At 41.7% G+C, this 20,815-nt stretch overlaps 1 protein-coding gene and 1 long non-coding RNA gene across 2 annotated transcripts in view; one reads left to right on the top strand and one right to left on the bottom strand.

Annotated features, from left to right (window-relative positions):
• The window catches only part of LOC115372337 (protein kinase C epsilon type-like), a 103,905-nt gene extending 88,702 nt beyond the window's left edge, over positions 1-15,203 (bottom strand). The window contains exon 1 of the mRNA XM_030070146.1: positions 14,420-15,203. Coding sequence (XP_029926006.1) covers positions 14,420-14,767 — 348 coding nt within the window. The 5' untranslated portion in view covers positions 14,768-15,203. The remainder of the gene's footprint in view (positions 1-14,419) is intronic.
• Positions 81-20,358, top strand: LOC115372339 (uncharacterized). The gene is made up of 3 exons (XR_003929445.1): positions 81-208; positions 1,215-1,216; positions 20,338-20,358. It is a non-coding gene; the product is annotated as an uncharacterized LOC115372339 (long non-coding RNA).
• The last annotated feature ends 457 nt before the right edge of the window (positions 20,359-20,815 follow it).

Here is a 20,815-nt window from a genome sequence, read left to right as displayed (position 1 = left end):
GCCCCCTGTCCCGCAGGTTTTGGTTTCAGCTCTGCTCTTTCACACCTGATCCATTTAAAGGCTTCATGCTGATTGGTTGAGGCAGATCTACCTGAACAGGGCATGAAGGAAGATGCATGGGCCTTAATTGAGTCAGGTGTGCAAGAGCAGAGCTGAAACCAAAACCTGCGGGACAGGGTGCCCTTGAGGACCGAGTTGGTGACCCCTGGTCTGTAGCATGATCCATGAAGCCTGGTCAATGGTATGACATCTTCGGCCTTTCACAATAAAAGCAAAAAATACCCAATACCAAAAATACCCTTAAAACTGGCACAAACGGACAACTTGTCTGCACTTCGACAAGCGCGCCCTCCCCGACGTGAACGGGGGGGGCGAGGGCCCGTCCAACGCTGCTTGCAGCTTTAATTTTTTTTTTTTTTTTTAAGGGCTATCACCCAGATGTCTGCACACATTGGTTAATAAAGAAGCTTGAGCTGGGACCAACTAAAATCACCTCTAACCTTGATTGGAGACATCCCAACATGGATTTCAAGATAGGGATGCCTAATTCTGTTAGATGAGAGGGTTAGGTCTCTTGTTTCTCTGATGAAAATGCTGACCAGCTGGCGCCTCTGACTGTATTTCCAACTTGTTTCATGTCTAAAACTTAAATCTGGATAATTTAACATAAAATTCTCACAGTCAAGCCAAAACCAATGAGACCTGCGCTTAAAGTGGAAGAATTATCTCATTGTAAAATTTCATCAGAATCAGAATCAGAATTAGATATACTTTATTGATCCCCAAAGGAAAATGGGTAACAAGTGTGTAACAAATGGTATCATTTTGGATAATCTGACTAGTGTGGGACTCACTATCAGTGAACCCCATTACAGTTGGCTCCTGCTTTTTGTGGTGATGCTTCTCATCATCCAATGCAGCATCCCAGGCACTACTTTGGAGAAAGAACAGAACAGAACAGAAATTCATAGACTTTGAAATTCTTCTTTCACAATCTGTCTTCCTTACATATTTTAATATACAGTTTTATTTGTGTTGGTGATAACTACAGGCCACCAAGTAGCCTAATGTAACATTAGAAACCAAGGAGCTGGGAGATGCATGCCAAAAACAACTTCTGAAAACCTTAACCTTAGTTACACCGTTGATGAAACTAGAACAAATCATGCCATTCATTAAGGTCCAGGTCTTGAAATTGCCTTGTTTTGGCTAAGTGGTACTGACAGCATCAGCAGGGGAAGCAGGGAAGCTCTTTTCCCTGCAGCATTTTCCTCCACTCACATTCCTTAAATAACTGTGACTATATAAGCTGCATACATGGACAAGAGAGCAGATAAATGAAGGATAACATAAGGCATGGAGGGTTGGGGAGGGGGCTACCTGGGGAGGCAATCCCTCTCAGCCTGTGTCCCTCTTTCCTACTCTCTGTCAGAGGTAAACTTGGAGAGTGAAAACAGGAAGTAGGGCCTACCGTGTGACTCAACACACCGCCCCTATTTTTAGATGCACGCACACACACAAACACACATACACACAGCCCTGCCCCCGTTTCCTTTAGTCCATGGAGAGGACAGTGCGGAGCACCCCCTCACTACGGCCCACAGGGAAACAGGGTCAAGAAGAGAGCAAGAGCTGTGCTGTTCCTCTTTTCTCTCGGTATAAGAGTTCATACTGGCCTAGGAAACCAAACTGGATGGACTGAGCTGAAAAACGTCCTGTTTAAGTGTCCCTGAGCAGGACAGTGAGCCGCCACCAGGCCCAGGGTCCACACAAAAGGGTTTCACTGCACTCTGCCCCCTCTGGTGCAAAGCACAAGTCTGAGTGTGTCTCACATATCAATGCAAAGAAACAAATTCCTAATTACAGTGTGAGTAATTGAGTGCTCTACATTCCTGAGATGACTGTACACACAGAGTAATTTGTGCACAGACGAAAAGGGGAGGGGGGCTTCCCTTGTTAACAGAAAACTTGCAATGCATCACCCTTGTTAACTAACTAAATGCTGAACCCCTGTCTTTCTGTCTCAATAGATTATTGCTCTGTCTTGACAGTCATGTTGAGCAGCTGAACCACGACTGTTGACACTTTCAACCACAGGCTAACCACAGAGCAATCTGGCTTTGTCACAGTTGCAACACCACACAAACAAACTAGCAACCACTGCTGAAATGAGCACACTTGCACAGAAGGTATTAATATTCAAGACTTCACTTTGGTCTCTATTCTGTCTGCCGACCCATGGTATTGTAGATACAGACAAATGTCCCATTGCCAGTCAAACTTGATTTCAGCTACGCGCGTTGGGTGTGTGTTCTCTTGAAGTAGACAGGGTCTGGGTGGGTGGTTTCCAAGGACAAAACATGTGCATGATCATAAACGTCGCCTTTAGCTGTCTGTTATAGCATGCTTATACATGTTGATGAATGTCTGAATGAATGAATGAACAAGCAACTAAACAATTGAACGGTCAAGGGGGCCAAGTCAGGAACTAAGGAAAGTATGTAGAAATGGAGTACAGAGCAAGAGCTACCACAAATGGCAGAATTTTGAATTTTGAAATACCTTCGCACGAGTGCATTTGTGTAAATTATCATGCACAAAGAGATGTCACACCACACTGATCTTCAACCAGTCGTTAGACCCTGCTCTAACGACATTTGACAGGTGAAAGGCCAATTTCCTAAAAGGCATCAATAAAAAGATGTGTTGTCATTATGTATACACTACCATATATCAGAGCTGGCCAAATAGAAAACAAACAAACAAAAAAAAAAACAACTGGTGTGCTTTTTGATGTATGGCAGATTATTAAGGGAAAACTGAAACTGAAAAGTGTGACTGTGCAGTCCTTGCTTCTCCAACCTGAACAAGTGATTTGTTTTCATCACTTCAGTATTTGCATGGAAAGTTAAAAAAGCAGTTACAAACCAAGGTGAACAACGCTTGCACATCACACTTCAGTGTCTCTCAAACTTTTTAATCGCTGCAACTAATTAACACCAGAAACAAAATTCAACAGCATAAATTGATTATAAACTGGTTTGTTGGAAATATACATATATCTGCAAAATAAACAATGCTGGCTGAGAGGTAAACTGAGCTAACTGAGAAGGAAAAAAGCTGCAACTGTAAGGTGATTTTATCAAGTTTGAATGAAATTGTTTTGTCTCACAATTTTTTTCAAACATCCCAGCTAATTGACAAGTCAAACCTGAGCTGCTCCAGGGAACACTGGCTTGTGTTCAATGGCAAAGAACGGCTGTGATCCTCAGTTGAAGAACAATAAGAGTCGTGCAATTACTCTAAGGATGAAAAGCAGTCCTTCTGCCAGAAAATGTTTGGCAGCTCCCGCCCTATCCTCTTTGGCACAGTGACTCAGAATCAGTGTAAGGTGGTACAACAAGTACAAGCATTGCTCAGATCACACCATTAACACCAAATTCACAAGGCTGAGAGAGGGGGAAGACAGTGAGAGAAAGTGTGAGATAGGGAGAGACAAATGAAGAGAGGAGAGGCTGCATTGAGAGAAAGAGAGACAGAGAAAAAGAGATAAATTGAAGTATCTGTACTTGTCTATTGTTTGTTTCAGTGTTTGTACCCTTATCTCATAAACAGCCAATTATGTGAAGTAGCGCTCTTAACCTCTGTGGGAGAGTGAGAGATGTGTGTCCACTGTCTAGCAGTATGTGTGTGTCTGCAGTCCACTTAGTCTGGTGAAGCCGAGCTAAAATTATGAGTAGTGTTATGCCTGGAGTATCACTGAATAAAATAGCCGGTCTCCCATGTGCAATTTGTTTCATCATGCCCATCATAAATAAACCCTTACTATTACAAAAACAGTGGCAATGTCAGCTATGTCAAGTTCAAGTTCAAGTTTATTTAAAACCCAATATCACTATTTACAGTCTCAAAGGGCTTGACAGGCACACGAGTTTCCAAAAAAAAAAAAAAAAAAAGCACAGGGGAAAATGGAACAAATTTTAAGATGGACCACAGAGAGAGGGGAGACCTTCATGGCCAGACAGGTGTGCAGTGGGTGACCCAGAGAGCCGATTACAAACAATACATTCAGTCACAGTCCTCAAAAACACAGCTGTCTGTCTCTTTGACTAAATACAGTAGGTGTGACAGAGAGGATTTGTCTGATTGAGGTGTGAGAAAGGGGAGGAAAAGAGATGGACAGGGGTAGACCTATATACCTTGACGCTGACTGAGTCATGTTGCCATGGTTACTGAAGAGGAAGTTTCATGTTGCCAAACCAGTGCAAGCCAAAACACTCTCTCTCTCTCTCCCTCTGTCCCTCTCTCTCCCTCTCTGTGTGTGTGTGTGTGTGTGTTTTATTTACAGTGGCTTTGCCTCATTGCATATGACATTTAGCCCTGGGTCAACTACATTTTAACAATGCTGCAGTTTAACACCTGAACAGAGATGGTGATTTGTTGGGCTAATATCTCTTTGGACAGTTCTTACATTAAGGATTACCCTAAACTGAAAATAAGGAGTGAAAAATCACTTTTGTAACTGCTTAGCATATTGCCATTTCACACCATCTGTGTTGTGCTATTATGACAACAGTGGGGGAGGCAGAGGCAGCAGTATAGTGTAACGAATAGGGGGACTGCCTTTCAACCACAGGGCAGTCAAACAGTTTAAGCCCCTATGTCAGCATGCATCTATCCTGCTGAAGTGTCACTGAGCAAGAATCCCTATCAGATTTAGAGTCACTGTCCTGTAGCTGGACAGAGGCTGAGTGTGTGCACATCCAGAAACAAGACCAAAAAAAAAAAAAAAAAAAAAAAAAGAGGGTCCCTGTCATCAAAACATGCTTGTTTACTGGGAGAAATACACAATGTACAAACACGAATCTTCTATCTCTTAAAATCTATACCAGACTGTGATATTATAATGATGTGGCATGTATCACGTACTAGGTTTCCACACTACTTAACCCTCTCTGATAATTAAGTGTTTAATTTGGAAGTCACAATTTTTATTGAATTGAGCACTGTTATTGTATCTATCAGAGCAGTGCAAAACAGTCAGTGCAGCAATAACATGGCTAACTAGCGCAGAGGAAGAAAGCTTGATGGGTTTCAATTGTTCCATTGAGGACTCAACAAGATACACACAACAGATCTACTCACTAATGCATATTTTTATACATGCAAGTGCTCACATTTTGATGTACAAGTGAAACACATGCAGGTAGATATGTCAACACAAAAAGCACACACACAGAACTTTATAGCAGTATGCACCAATTGTGTGAATATACACACATGTACCACAAAGCATTAATCAGCACAATCGGCACTGTCAGCATACCTAAGACTCATCCTTATAACAATCAAGAGAACTGTGTTGAGGTGACTGCTTGGTGTAAGTATGCCTAACGTTTTTTAGGGCTAGGACAGGTGTGCAATATATATCATCTACGATAATATCTGAATTGCTGTTTTAACATCGTGTGAAATGACAAACTCGATTAAGGCACTCATTTTGCAAAAACCAATCAAAACCTTGAGAGTCCACACACATTCACTGCAGATGATCAGCCAAGTAGGATAGACTGCGCATGCACATTGAGAACATATGCAATGTTCACAAATCCCAGCAAGCTAAGCTAGCGCAGCTGCTTGCATGGCTGAAGTTAAAAATGAGTAAACAAACACCACCGGCCTCGGAATCGATCTCGTTAGATTAAACTTGGATTTAACGACGTGGATCATTCTTACTTGCATGGAGGTGGTTTGGCTTCGAAAAGATATGTTGCTCAAAAGATGCCAATCTGCAGACTATGTCTGAAAGCGTCTGCCGTTAAAGACCCACAACAAACTTGTTTCACCGTCTGTGAATTAATCAACACACAGAATATGAAGAATATGAAAAGCCTCGGGAGTCAGCGGTCGACCACAACCGACCGGCTGAGGTACCGGCAAAAACAAAAACTCACTCAGCAAAGTTTGGCAGAGTCATTGTGCGAAAGAGCGCCTTACGAAAAGAAGGGCAGCAGATGGCAAGAACTAACAAATGCGGTCACCAGCTACACTGCAGAGGATGTGGTGCCAGCTCAAGTAGCCGAGAAAGATGGTTTAAAATAATCTTCTTAAATAAGTTGTTTTCATTATCATTAACATCTAATATACTATTAACAAGAGCAAGCTAGTACAATATGAGATTTTTACAAACACATTTTTTTTACACATTTTTGAGAGATGCAAAATATTGTCAGTTAGCATTATCAGCAAAACCTCCCAACATTTCAAGACATTATTTTTTGTCAGTATCGCACATCCCAAATCATAAGCCATATTTCCAAAAACAATGCACATCAAGTATTCAAGTATTGAGTACTGTGGTCCTGCAGGTATTGCAATTCAATATTACAATTTATTAGATTTTTGTTTTTTGAATTATATCAATTCAGAAATCAAAAAAAAAACTTTTTTTTAAAAAATTGCACAGAAAAACAAAAAACAACTGATAGACTCTTACAAAAATAATCCCTCTCAATCATCACTTCTGAGAGGTGTGTGTTGGTGTGTGTACCTGCAGAGCCCCTGGGGAGAGACCCCTGCAGAGAAACGGGAGTTGGCTTTCATCTGCTGGCAAGCACTGAAGGAGAGGATGAGGATGAAGAGCAACACGGTGTTGGCCTGTTTTCTACTGGCGACGTTACATTATGTGTGCTCATTTCATTCTGTCACCATCCTATGAAACGAAAACTCACTGCCGGCGATTAACTTAGCCAGGGAGGAGGGGCCAGCTCTGAACGTTGTGTTTACAAACCACAACCGACAAATCCTACTCATTCTGCCTTTAAGTGAATTGATTTTTTTCCCCCCACCCTTACCACTTTTATCTTTTTTCGTTCAGTGGAGAACTGTTCTGACAGACAGCTGATGGAAATATAACAGCTTCACTTGATAACATGTTCCTAAAGCGGCATTTTTAAATGTATTAAAATACACACCCATCTCATCAGCCTAGATTACAAAGTGGGGATGTGGCTGTGAGAAGAGAGATTCCATCTACCGCAATTTGAAGCCCCTGAGGTTTGCACTATTTGCCCAAATTATACTTTGGTGTCAAGCAGGGTCAACGGCAGGAAAGCTCCTGTGCAGACAGGAAGTGACGAATCGAAACCTAAGAGTGAAATACAAAACCGTCTCCTGAACAGCGGCATGCCAGCACTCCCCCCCAGAGAAAGCTGGACTTGGTGACACCTGATCTTTAGTATCATTTGGATCACAGGCCAGGCTGGATGTGGTGTGCACAATTTTCATTTTCATTCAAAGTTGCCTCGTGCAGTTTAACAGGTTTGGTACTTTGGGCTAGCGAAAAGAGATGAAGGGCGAGAGAGAGGCTGCTGCCGCCTGGGTGACACAAACACCCCCCTCCACACACACACACACACACACACACACACATACACACAGAGCCACCAACCCACTCCCCCGAGCTTCTGCTTCACTCATTCAACCATGCAAACATGGACAGATTAATGCAACGCCCTCTCTGTCTCTTTCTTGTCTGAGTGTCCCTCCCCTCACTCACTGCCTGTTGTGTGCTGAATCAAACACTCGCCTTCTTTCTCCCAGTCCTCCTCGACACTCCCCGCCTCTCTCTTTAATGACAAGTTCTAACAAGGCCACTGCCTACACACACAAAATCACTGTTCAGAGGAGAGGATAAGTTCCTGATAAATTTAGAAATCAGAACTGCTTTTGATGTCTAATGTGCCAGTCACTGGGTTTTAACTCTCGTTTTGCCCTTGTCACTGAATCTCAGCTTAAAGCGCAAACTCAGAACCGGATATTTACAATGCTTAGTTCTATTTGCAAAATGATTCGTTGTCTCTAGATGTCACACATATATTTCTGTTTCTCTTTTTTTCAAATGTGATGATCTGATCGCGAAATAATCAACCCAGCAGTTTCTTGATGATTTAGTCATTAAAAGTGGTTACTTTTATAGTCTTTTTCACAGTTTCCAGTCTTTTTAGGAAGATTCCTTAGAATTTAAAAAGCTATGAACACGTTACAGCCAGTTGTGCAGGTACATGGTTGACTGACATGAGGTACACGGTCTTTGTTGATCTAAGACTCAACCGCAATAGGAATTTATCACGTGCTTCTCCGTATACTGGCTTCCAAAAACCGTCTCACTGCCTGACAGAGGCATTTGAAGAGTCTACTTTCAAAGATGCCTGTAAGATTATGAGGCTAATGTGATAATAGTTTCTAAATGAGAAAAGATTATCTCATAGCACACTAAATCAGACTAACACAGTAGGATTTTGCAAGCTTAAAATGCAGCTAATGTTTAACTGAAGCATGTACTCGTCTGAGAATTGCGTCAAATGCAATTGGTCAATATGACTATATATGTCTAAACTGCCTATTAACACCTCGACCACGCAGTATGTAGGAAAGGAAGCCATTTGGTTTCATTTCCCACCTAACAGCATCCCAATGTGTTGAAAATCAGACATATTCTGATGAAAACGGAGGGTCCCAGTTGAACAATGGGATGGCCCAGAATGACCAAATGATGTCAATTCAGGAAATCATCATTCTGGCCCTAGACTGTTTTGCACAATCCATTACACAACAATTTTCATAACCCTGCATTTTGTTCCTCCTGCCCGCTAAGATAATGAGCACAGATTTGGGTTGTGGACTGAGTGTGTTGATGGTGTGTGTGTTTGTGTGCGTGCATGCTATGCTTGTGTGCGTGCATGTGTGTGACAGCCTGTAGGTGTGTTTTGGTTGACTAACAGTGTGACTGGCTGGGCCGGTATAATTTTCTGGTGTTGTGAAGGGTGCTTCTTCACAGGCCTTGTATAGGCTTGCAGGGGCAACATCATACTCTCCCAACACACACACACACATTACGTGAAAAACTGCAGTTACTGCAGTACACACACACAGAAACACACATGACTGAGTCAAGGAAAAACACACCTACAGGCCGCGCATACACACACACTCACACACACACACTCAGAAATGTACCCAAAACACTGATATCATCTAAAAAGGAACATTCTGACCTTTGGTCTTTAGTTTCTGTTCACACCTTGTCATAAAAAACTGAAAAAAAAAAATGTTTCTTTGCATTTCTAATGGAGTCCAATTCATGCTGCATAACAGCATGAAGCTAACAAACCCCTATACGTTTAATGAAAAAAGATAAATGCTGTCTTTTTGTATAGCTGAGGACATTACTTAATACCACAAAAAGTAGTGCAAAATGTCATCCCTTTATGCAAAAATGTTAATAAGGTTATTCTATGTGCTGTTAAAAGGCTGAGTGCGCATCTGTGTGAATGTGTGTATCCAGAGAATTTGTGTGTGCCCAAATACAGAGAGCATGAGAAGATTAAAGGAGCGAGGAAAGAGTGATCAGAGGCGAGAGAGAAGAGGGGATATAAAGTGGTGTGAATGCAGCAGGCAGGGACACAAGCAAAAGATGAGAGCAGAGAAACAGAGCTGGGTGCTGAGAAGTGAGATGGTCAGGTGACTCCAGAAGAGTGCCTCTAAAACCTGCTTTCAGTACAAGAGCCAAACTGACTGCGCTAAATGAATAGAGAGTTTCAGGGATATCTTACCAGTTCAGCAACGAGAACATACAGTAAACACCAAAATCATCCATGTGCTGTTGTGTCTCGCCTACATGCACCATCCACTTCAGAATTCACAATGTTGCAGGACAGTCGCCAACTAGAGTCATCTAACAAGTGAGAAAATAATAAAAAAAAAAAATGTTTTGCAGCTCAAGCACTCAAGGGTGATTGATTTTAAATAATTTGAAGCTAAGTCTGGCAGCTTTGTGTAGGAGACAGGTCAAATTTACACTAAATGCAAAAATAATGCACCATTTTGAACTAACAGGGACTATTTTTCCTGAGGAGAGCCTTGTTTTCTTCCCATATGAATGTGGTGGGCGACTGGAGATGGTATATGGCTTAACTTGCTCTGCGGCAGATGAAGCTGTTCACCTGAAATAGCTCCAAAAATAAACCATGGCTGCATCACCTGTATTGAGTTCATATTTCATTTTAAACATTTATGACTGCACAGGCTATATCATGAACACTAATCGAAATGTATTGCTATTTTTATTACTAAAAGCTGTCTTTTTTTCTTTAAATAAAGCTATAGTAAATAGTAAAGTGTTAGCATGGAGTACTAAAGCAAACAGTGCACTGGTTATGCATAATGACTCTAGCGTCATATATATGCCTTTAAGATTTTCATCCTGTCACCTATATAAGTAATAGTCATGCTTGTTTTATATAAGGAACTGGCAGACACAGAGGGACAACACATAAAATGTGCCCGTCCCAATCCTCCATCACAGGTGCTGGACAAAGAACGCCAAAATAAATCAAACAACAAAGTCTGCACACTGTGTAATATCCCTACGATGTATTTAACACCTACACTACTGTTATATTTTAAGCACGCAGGCTTCATCAGACAAAAATCCCCAAAGCCGCCAGACATGAGGCTGTTGCTTCTAACCTTAACCTCCATTCAGAAGCACAGATTTACATTCTAGTTTGGGGCCAGCTGACTATCAATTTACATGGTAAAATCTGCAAATGCTGAGAGCACAGATTATGCTGTTCACATCACCAGAGAGAGCTTTCTTTCATTACATTTCATTACATCGTCATGAGGAATACATCATCTTTTTATGGCAAAAGATTTTCCTTCACAAATCAATTTGGATGAAAACCAACGTCCTAGGCTGACTGTACTGAAAATGAACAGTCTCCATACCATACTTGGGAAGAAGAAGTTTACTATAAATGTTCCTGGGGCTCGTAATATCTGTCAATGCTCTTGTTGGAACATGCACTCTGCTCGGCCGTGGTCTGTCAAGCTGGAGAAACAGAGGTGAAATGAGTCGTTGTGCTTAAGGCCATGATCACATTTCTCTCATTCTCAACGCAAGGAGTGTTACATCCTTCTTGTTGCTATGCAACTATCTAATTAGTGTAAGCTAGCTGACCTGAAGGAACAAATGGGGTTTGAAAATAATGAACAATGGAAAGTCAGCGATTGTTCTGCTTTATCTTGAAGAAGAGGTTGAGGAGGATGGAGCTAAACTTAACATTACTCATCAAGAAACAAAGAGGCTCCTCATTTCCCACCAGATGAAGTCATTTTTCCCCCCTGATGTGACATAATGTGTGGCACGGCTAAAACTGAGATATGTTCAACACATCCCACTGCCCAGGGAAGAGCATCAAAATGTGCTGCATCCAAGTCAGCATTAAAATTTGTCACTGGTACAAAGACAATCATCTTGATCAATTGTGTCTTAAATGTTTATTGTCTGCACCAAGGGTCTGAGAGAAACGCAATTTCGATCCTCTTTATGTCTTGCACATATTGTAGAATTGACAATAAAGCTGACTTTGACTTTGACTTTGAATTAGGGATTACACCCCTGGCTTTGCACATGCTAAAAGTTTTTGCCCACATTAAAGGATTTAGTAAATCGGGGCCTAGATGAGTACTTTGGCAGTCACGCACACGTCTGCTGCAACCAAACACTTTAATAACTGAAAACATACTTGTGTTTGAAAAAAAGTGAATGGGATCACAGCCTTGACCGCGCAGAACTATGAACGAGATAACACAAGTGCATTGCAATAAGAGGGCGCTGGATATGCAAATCAGGTTCTTAAAATCCCGCTACCTGTGGTTTGCATTGCTCAGATCTAAATCATGTCCGGGATGTCCGGCAGGCATCAATAATTATCAGTCAGTCTCAGTGGGGCTGTTTCAAGAGCTCACTGAGGATGTGGTGTTTTGCTGGAATGGCAGCAGCTACTGTCAATTTCTTTCTTAAAGGTTATATTTTGGGCATTTCTGCTTTATTAGTTACAGTGGAGAGAGACAAGAAAGACGCGGCAGAGAGAGGGGGTGACATGCAGCAAAAGGTCTGGGCTGGATTCGAACCCAGGCCGCTGCAGTCTTTTGTCTTTGCACAGTCTTTTGTCAAGAACAGAATCTCTCCAGCCAAACACGTGAAACATCACAGACACCGTGCAGCCTTGACCATCGCCAGCCTTACGACGCGATCAAGCCAAGTCTCTGACAGCGCCGTCTTGAAAGATGTCCGGCATGAGGCCATCTCATCCTCCGCCCATTTATCCATCTGCCTCTCTTTTATCTTCTTCTCTCCCCTTTGCTTTCTCTCTCCCTCTCTCTCTCTCTCCTTCTCTCTCTCTCTCTCTGGTCTAATGGACCTGATGGCCTCATCAATAATACACTCAAACATCCGTCTGCTTCAGCTGCTTCAGACAACAAAGACATGAGCTGCCTCTCCATGTTGTGTGTGTGTGTGTGTGTGTCTGTGTGTCTGTATCATGCATGTGGTCCAACCACACCCACTCTACCATCTTTTGTAGATCTGTTTTGGGTCACTGGTTCATCTACCAAGAGCACAACAAAGGCAGTAAGATCTACTCTGTGTGCATGTGTGTGTGTGTGTGTGTGTTTGTGTGAGTGTGTGTTTTCCACCTGCATGCTGGTATTACAAAACAGAAATGCCTGCTTCTGTAAGAATCTCATAAGTGTTCAAATGCAATGACATGAGGGTTCGCAGCTGATTGAGGATACTGCATGCACAACTTCATCACTCTCAAATAATGCTTTTGTTTCCCCTGAGATAAAATCCCATATTGAGACCCACACATACAATGAAACATGTAACATTCTGCATGCATCGCTCATCTCTGTAATAAAGAAACATGTACTGCAATTTAGTCAACAGACCTTTTTCACATCATTTTGATATGAAATAGCAGGTAAATACAAGTTTATTGATATTAATTAAGGTTCTGTTACATGTAAGTGTTGCAGAGTTTCCCAGTGAGCCAACATGCTCAATAGCAGGATCCGGCTCTATTAAACCTAAATAGAACAGAACTTTAATTAAAGTCATCAGTAACACGTGTTTCCCTGCGATTTCATGTCAAAATGATTGCTGTGAAAAAAGGTCTACTCAACGTAAAGGAATGCCTCTGTTTTTGGTTTTGGCACATGCTTGATGTTTAATCCTTTGAACATGTACAGGCAGTTAGAGAGTGGTGTCAGCACACCCCTACATCCAGAATATGTACGCCCTCAACTGTAGGTTTCCAACAAAGCGGCACTTGTCATGTCTGAGCCAGGGCCGCCTCACCACACAAGCGTATGACATGGCAGAAACATGACACTACATGATTGTGTCCTCTGAATGCTGACATGGGAACAAAACACAGACTCACATGTGTACAGTATGCCGTGGAGGATTTCATGCCATAAAGCCACTCCTAAGCTGAAATACCTTCCCCTCGCCATTTCAATTGGATTCCTTTTGGGAGGTGGATCAGACAGCGTAGTGTTTAATCAACTTTCATGGTCACATGGACCAGAGGAGCAGAGGGTTTGCAGTTTGAGCCAAGCCATGCACAAGAGCTGAATGCTACCTCTCTGCCAGTGACCATGTGGTACAGGTGCAACCAGGAACACAGTCACACACACATTACTGACCCAAATACAGCTATTACGATATGGGGCCAAGCACATGTGGCCATGCTTCTCTTTCTCAGATGTTTCTCTTCATATAGTCTTCTTATTTCTTCTACCCACCTTTCTGCAAGCTATATTATTACTTCAGACTGTTATACCAAAACTCCACATTGTGTGTTTGTGCTGCTGTCAGATTATGCCGGGGCCTCAATCAGTAGAATAGGATAAAATCCTTAGGAAAGAGCTATTGTAATCCTGTAACCAGTTTTATAGCAATACACTGCAAATATCACACCAAAACAACAAATCACAAAAGCAATATTTTGGATCCATTACAGGAATATTAGGTTGTTACCCGCAGGAGATAAGGAAATTCTTGATATGGGTAATATTAAGGTCACCCCCCCCACCAGAGATGCAGCTGACAAATAAGATGTGAGATGAGTCAGAGATCATGAAGAGGCAAATATCTGCAAAAATTAATCCTTTTCAGAACAGCACTGTCTGATGATTACATTGACACTTTGACACAAAAAAGCCGGATGATTTAAAAAGGCAGTCATACTAGTTGCTATGAAGTGTGAAATTTATGTCAGCCTATAGAAGTGAGGAATTAAGTGGAACTGCCCTTTAATAGCCTACACACCTGGAATAGAATAGAATAGAATAGAATAGAATAGAATAGAATAGAACAGAGGATGTAGTTTTGCAGGTATGCAGAAGTTTTTGCTGTGAATGAATTGCATGACGGGTTACAATATGACACCCCCACACATAACCCCCCATCATCTCTCACACGCACACACACCCTTAGGCCTGTACAGCTGGGGCGCAGCCTGTTTGTTTTCTTTTTTTTTTTTTTTTAAGTGACAGGATTGCCTACCCAGTCCTCGAAGTGCTTGCTGCCGTTGTGCAGGATGTCTTCAAACTGGATGATACAGTTGGCCACGAAGTCGTCGTAGCCAATGGGCGCGTCGTGGAAGACGGACAGCTCGATGGTCCTGCCGTCGTGCACCTCCGTGGTGAACTCGTCGTTCCACGCCGGGCTGTTGGTCTTCTGCTTGGTGGACGTCTGGCCCACCCGGGAGTCGTCCACGTTCAGGGCGATGTACGTGTCCAGGAGAAACGTCTGCGTCTTGGGGCCCACGGCATGCCGGAGGGACCAAGCCGTCGGTTTCAGGTCCAACGCCTCGCATATCTTGATCTTCAGCAGCCCATTGAAGACCACCATGGCGGTGAAATGCTCCCACCACTTGATACTAACTGAATGATACTTTTGTTTACCAGTGGATACCCCCCTTCACACAGCTGGCCACTTCAAATAAATATACAATGACACTAGTTACAGCGATTTGCGTCCTCCTGTGAAGGCCCCGGTTTGAATAGTGGCTCAGTTTTCAACCGGTGGTCCTCCAGGCAGACTGTTAATTCCTTCCAGTTGAATATAACGGAGAAAATGCAGTCCTCTCTCAACCAACATGAACTGACACGGTCCACACAAAACTACGTATGCGTTTTTTGGCCGGGTTTGGTGTTACTGACAGTGTCTTTAACGATGAGCTTTGCCGAATATGCTAAAAATTCATATTTATGCACAGCCTGTCTGAGCCCGTCCGCTGACAAACAAAATAAACAGCCGCCAAGGAATGACTAGCCCGGGGAAGCCGTTCCTCAGAAGTGCACGGAAGAAACATGTATAGCCTATCAACAGCTTGTTAGCAAAAACCGTACGCACAAGGCCCCGGTATGAATCGGTCTGTCATGGTTTTTTACCTCCGAGGTACAAAAGGCAACTCCGTTAGGGCTCCGTGGAAGCGCTGTATTGCATTGCACCGCGGGGTGGGAGAGGGGAGACGTGTTGTGGGAGGCTCCAGATGTCTGCTCGCCGCGCCGCATCGAGGATGTTTAGGCAAGCCGGACTGCGGTGCCCCGAGAGCGGCTTGCACAGCGCCGAAACAGCCGCGGCAAGTGGAGCTTCTGGTGGTGGGGTTTCTTGTCTCTGCCGCTCGGCCTTGTTTCATCCACTGTTGATCTTAACTTCCTGTGGACCTACCTCTGTCTGGCTGCCTGCCTCCCCCCTCCAACACTGTTCCCTCTCTCCCTCTCTCTCTCTCTTTCTCTCTCACACACACACTCTCTCTCACTCTCTCTGGTGCAGGAAATGCGCAAAACACGTCAGTTTTCTCGGAGCCTGGTGTGACGGACCGGGGAGTGCGACGCAAGCCGACTGTAGGCGGCCGGGGAAATGTGGGAGGGCAAAGTGGATAAGTAATGCTCTTCAGCAGGCTACCCCAGACACTACTGTCAAGGTACCCATGAGCAAGGCACTTAACCCTCAAGCTGCTCAGGCTGGGCTGGTTAAGTGGCTTACAGCTGCTGTCTAGTGCAGCTCCCAGATGTGCATCAGTATAGCCTACATGGGAAAATGAGAAGCTTGGAAAGAGGTAATATCTCCACATAAATAAAGGCTGAAAAAAAAAAAATGTGCATGTAGGTGAGCACTAGGTAACCCCCTGCCTCTCTTTTTCTGTTAGTATTAGCATTCACCCACCCAATAAAGGCCAATTGCAAACCCCATAAAAGTATGGCCTTGGGGAATGAATATAGGAATATGTGTGGTATGCATGGAATTTGAAAGAGATCATAGATAATTTACCCGGCATGGGCCTTATAAGACTCGGCCCTAAATCAGGCTTTGGCAGCTGTGTGTACATGTGATTTTTTTTTTCTCCCTATGGTGAATGCTTGTGTCACAACTGGCAACAGGCTGTAGATATTTCAAGCAGTCTAATGCATGAGTTTTAGTCAGTCCTAACTTAACCAAATTCAGTTAAGGTACAGAAGAATATTTGAATTTGTGTGGGTGACATTGGTACAGGAATATACCCAGCAAACATGGCACAAGGCCAACAGCACCTCAGGGACACAGTGCAGAGAGCTGTGTGATGTGCATTCATGCCATATCTTAGAGCATAGCTGAGATTTCAGATATGCAACTGACCAGTGTGCCACAGATGGCGAGCAGTGTGTGATAAAGAGCAAAGATACTCCATTTCCCCTCAACAGTGTTGTTATACAGTAGGCAGACTTGGTAGACCCATGCTGACACTTACATAAGCTGTATCTAATAATGATGCAAACTGCCAGTGAAAACCACCTCCTCTGTCCTCTAATTTAGTTTCAGATTAATTTTTATACACATAGCTACAATAGAGCATGAGTGTTTCAGGAATGTTAAAATCACAACATTTAGTCAACACATGAAGCAGCCTAAACTTGTAAACTCTCATGTTTTATGTCAGATCATGTTTTAAGACTTTAAAAACATCAGCGCTGGAGTTGTAGTTTTCATATGACAGCATTTGAACAAGAATTTTGCATTAGAATGGACTTCTCTACAGCTTGCTCCCATCTTAGCTGTTGTTGGAGTGTGTTGAGGAGATTCGGCCCAGGAGTCTCTCTAGATAAAGTCTTGTCATTGTGTGGTGTTGAAGAGGCAGCACCTGTCACTCTATCAAACACGCACATATCTATTCGTCAAGGAGCACTTTTTTGGCAGGGATTTCAGCATCCTATCACAGCCTTCCATCTTGCTCATAGAGTATGTTATGGCCTTTAAACTAGGATGGCACTGTGTTTTAAGAGCTGTAACAAGAGATGTCAGCAAGAGACAGCTTCTTAGCCCTAGAGTATTTCTTTCTGTATCTTTGCAGCTTAATATTTACCTTACTAGTGAGTGTAACCTGTCATCAGTTCAACATGCAAAAGAGTGATGAGAGGGCTTGCCTGGCCTCAGGTTGTCAGATACAAAAATGAATGCCTTTTGCAGCATCCACTATACTTATAGTTCAACACTTTTAAACCTTGACCACCACTGACCCCACCTGGCGATTTTGTAAAACTTCAAGCTTGGAAAAATCAGTTCCTATATAACAAGTCTCTTGAAAAATCAAACATGTGGCTGCATAATTCAGAATAGAACTTAAAACATTTGACATTTACTCAGAGGGGAAAAAAAATGGATATTGAGTGCTAAATGAAATTAAAGGATAGCAAGGTAATTTATGCCAAAAGACCAAATGTTTTAATGGGAAGAACTTCTAAAACTACATTAGCTACAGAAAATGGTTTAATTTCCATAGAACTGACAATTATTTTTTCAAATTATTGTTTTATTTGCTTACCATAGCAGCACAAAATGCACAATGTACCTCATCTGAGCACATTCTGTGCCTATTGCATACACTTTGAAAATTAAAAGTGCCTTGAATTTCTAATATCTTACTCAAAGAACTTCAAAATATCTTTTGTCTTGCTTCAAGAAACCCTTTACATGACGAGGTTACTCAGACATCCAGTTGGTTTCTCAAGGTTAGGGGAGACAGTCTTAGCACTGACAACTCTGACAGATTTGATTATTAAATTTTGACAATGATTTGCAGGTGAGATCTCTCAAAACGTACCCACATTTGTCTTCTACAAACAGCAGTTATTTCAGTCTCTATTGTAGTATCACAGTCCTCATGAACTGTTGTCAAACTTAAAGCACAGCCAGACTTTCACTCACACTGCGGAAAGAACGCAATCATTTACTCAACTCTGCCTACTGGTGATAGCAAATGATAACAAAAATACACATCAAAACCATAACTCAAATTCAAGATACACCTTTATTTAAACACAGATAAATACATTCAATATATACGGAATATCAAGTCTATGATCTGCATGCATGTCTTTGTACTGTGGGAGAGCACCTGCAAGATATCCATTCCAACACAGAAAACATACAAACTGCACACAGAAAGGACTAGGAATCATGCAAAAATGAAATGCATCAACACCTGAAGAAGTGGAGTTTGATCTAACACCCAATCAATCATTTTAACTTAACACTGTCAGTGTTAATAAATATACAGATATAGTCCTTGTTACAACCTGACACCTGAGTTAAAGCTAACTTCATAGCAAGTAGCCCTTCCTTTGTAACTGGAAGATTCTCACAAGTGGCGACTGTGTACCTTTAATATCGTCCTGAAATCAGCTCATAACAAAACATGGTGTGTGACACCACCTTGGAAAACCATCTAAAACATTCAGTGTTTTCCAGTTAGGTGCTCCACTGCGGTTAAGGTGGAACAATATATAAAATTACAACTACCAGCTGAATCTACAAATCATTTGGAGAGAGCTCACAAAAATTTCTCCATGGAAAGCCAGTGAAGTGTGGAAAATTTGTAGGTTTGTTTCAAAATCCCATTCAATTTTATTGACAGATACCAAGGGGGACCGATGAAATATATGGCCTGCTGAGGTGTGTGTGGCCGTTTTTCCAGGATCCATGAGGTTAGTAAAAGCATTTTAAAACCTTGTCTTTTATGAGACACTGCGCCAGATGCAGCAAATTTCCTGTTGTTTTTGTTCATACCCATGATTTGTTCTTATTTTGTTATGAGGCTTACCCATTGATTTCTGGGATTCACCAGTATTTTTGTATGTTTTTTTTTTTTTTTTTTTTCTTAGCTAAGAGAAAGTTTTACAAGTGGTTGAGAGCACTCTTACAAATATAAAAAGCTTTCTCATGGTCTATAAAAAAATGCATGAAATGACTATCAATGCATAAGAACATTTTGATTTTTAAATTTTTTTAGAGTAATGATGAAGATTAGTTTAGATTAAATACAAATATTTAAGAATATTTGAATGCAGACATTTGAGAGTTTGTTGAAATAACTGAAAAAAAGCTTGTGCTACAACATGTATTAAATATGGTTATATGCATAAATGAATTTTAGAGTATTTATGCAGATACATAAATATAAAATATAGTGAAATAGGAAAGACAAACAGAAATTCTAGTTCTTAGACCAGCTAGATTACTATTTCTTCTACCCTTCTGACTTGTGAGTGACTTTGTAGCCATTTTTCTACTGTTTTTAATACGCATGTACAGTTGATATAACTCATGTTACAGAAACTTTCTTTAAGGCTGGTGCAGGCTCCTTCCATTTGCTGCCACCTAGTGTCAGTGGACATTCAGTCTATAGCTTGAAGGTTTATGAAACACTGATATTTTTGTCCTCTTGCAGAAAAAGGAAACTCTTTTAAACTACAGGGCCCAGTATGATTCCCTTGGGCTGAAAAGGATCAATGTTCCTGGTAGAGCACAGAACGTAGCACTATCACATTTGTGGTTGGGGCAAAAATCTCTGTTTTTCTGTCTGCATTTTTCCTGCCTTATTTTCTCATGAGTCACATCAGCTGATGTGTCTGTGCATATAGAAAAAAGACATTAATCAGAGTCAGAGGAAATCCCTCGAACACACCATGTCCTGTTCTCTCCTCTTCGGTCCTGGCCTAAATCAGAGGAACATGGCTTGGCTGCAGGGGACTGGATCATACTTGTCATCACAACCCCGACTGTGTGTGGACACACTAGGACAGTAATATCCCTCTGGCTACAAAGCAAAAAAGAAAAACTTTATGTTAAAGCATGACAGGAAATTTGTTTTTTTCCACTTTTAAAGCAGCTGCAGGAATGGAATGACAGGAAATATTATTTTAGGAGAGCAGGAGGATGTTACTGACAGAGGGGAGCAATAATCAAGAGAACAATGAGAGTTTGCTGTTATCAAACAGACATTTTGTGCTATTACAAATCATCTAATGATTAATAAAAATTGAATTGCTCAAAACAAAAATTGCATTTTTGATGTTGTAATAAAAAATATAAACCTATCTATCTACAAATATATATATGGATGCTGATATAGATAGATAGATAGATAGATAGATAGATAGATAGATAGATAGATAGTTTATGCATTACAATTGACAAGGTGGTAGTTTTCAGATCCAAAGGCACGTACATTTGAAATAGGTTTGATTGCACTTTTTGTATCAGTTGTAATAGTAGTTTTTAAACTGCAGAGGGCGACGATCAATTAAAAATGAGTCTAATTTCCGAAAGGGCTATTTTATCCTCCCTTTCACTCACTCTCTCTCTGTTCCTTTGTGTGTGTGTGTGTGTGTGTGTGTGTGTGTGTGTGTGTGTGTGTGTGTGTGACTGTATGTGACATAAATGACTGTGATGACCAAATAACATTCACTCCCCCACACAACGGTCACTTTTTATGGCACATCTGTTCTGTTAAATGCCACACAGAGCAGAGTGAAAGGCCATAATGTGAGGAGAGACCAGATGACATGCAGAAATGATGAGTTGGATCCTGACCAATGACATTGCTTGTACCTGGTACGCATCATGCATATCTCCATA

The sequence above is a fragment of the Myripristis murdjan genome, chromosome 15 (assembly GCF_902150065.1).
Source record: "Myripristis murdjan chromosome 15, fMyrMur1.1, whole genome shotgun sequence".
Lineage (NCBI taxonomy): Eukaryota > Metazoa > Chordata > Actinopteri > Holocentriformes > Holocentridae > Myripristis > Myripristis murdjan.
This window is presented reverse-complemented; position numbering and strand designations above follow the sequence as displayed.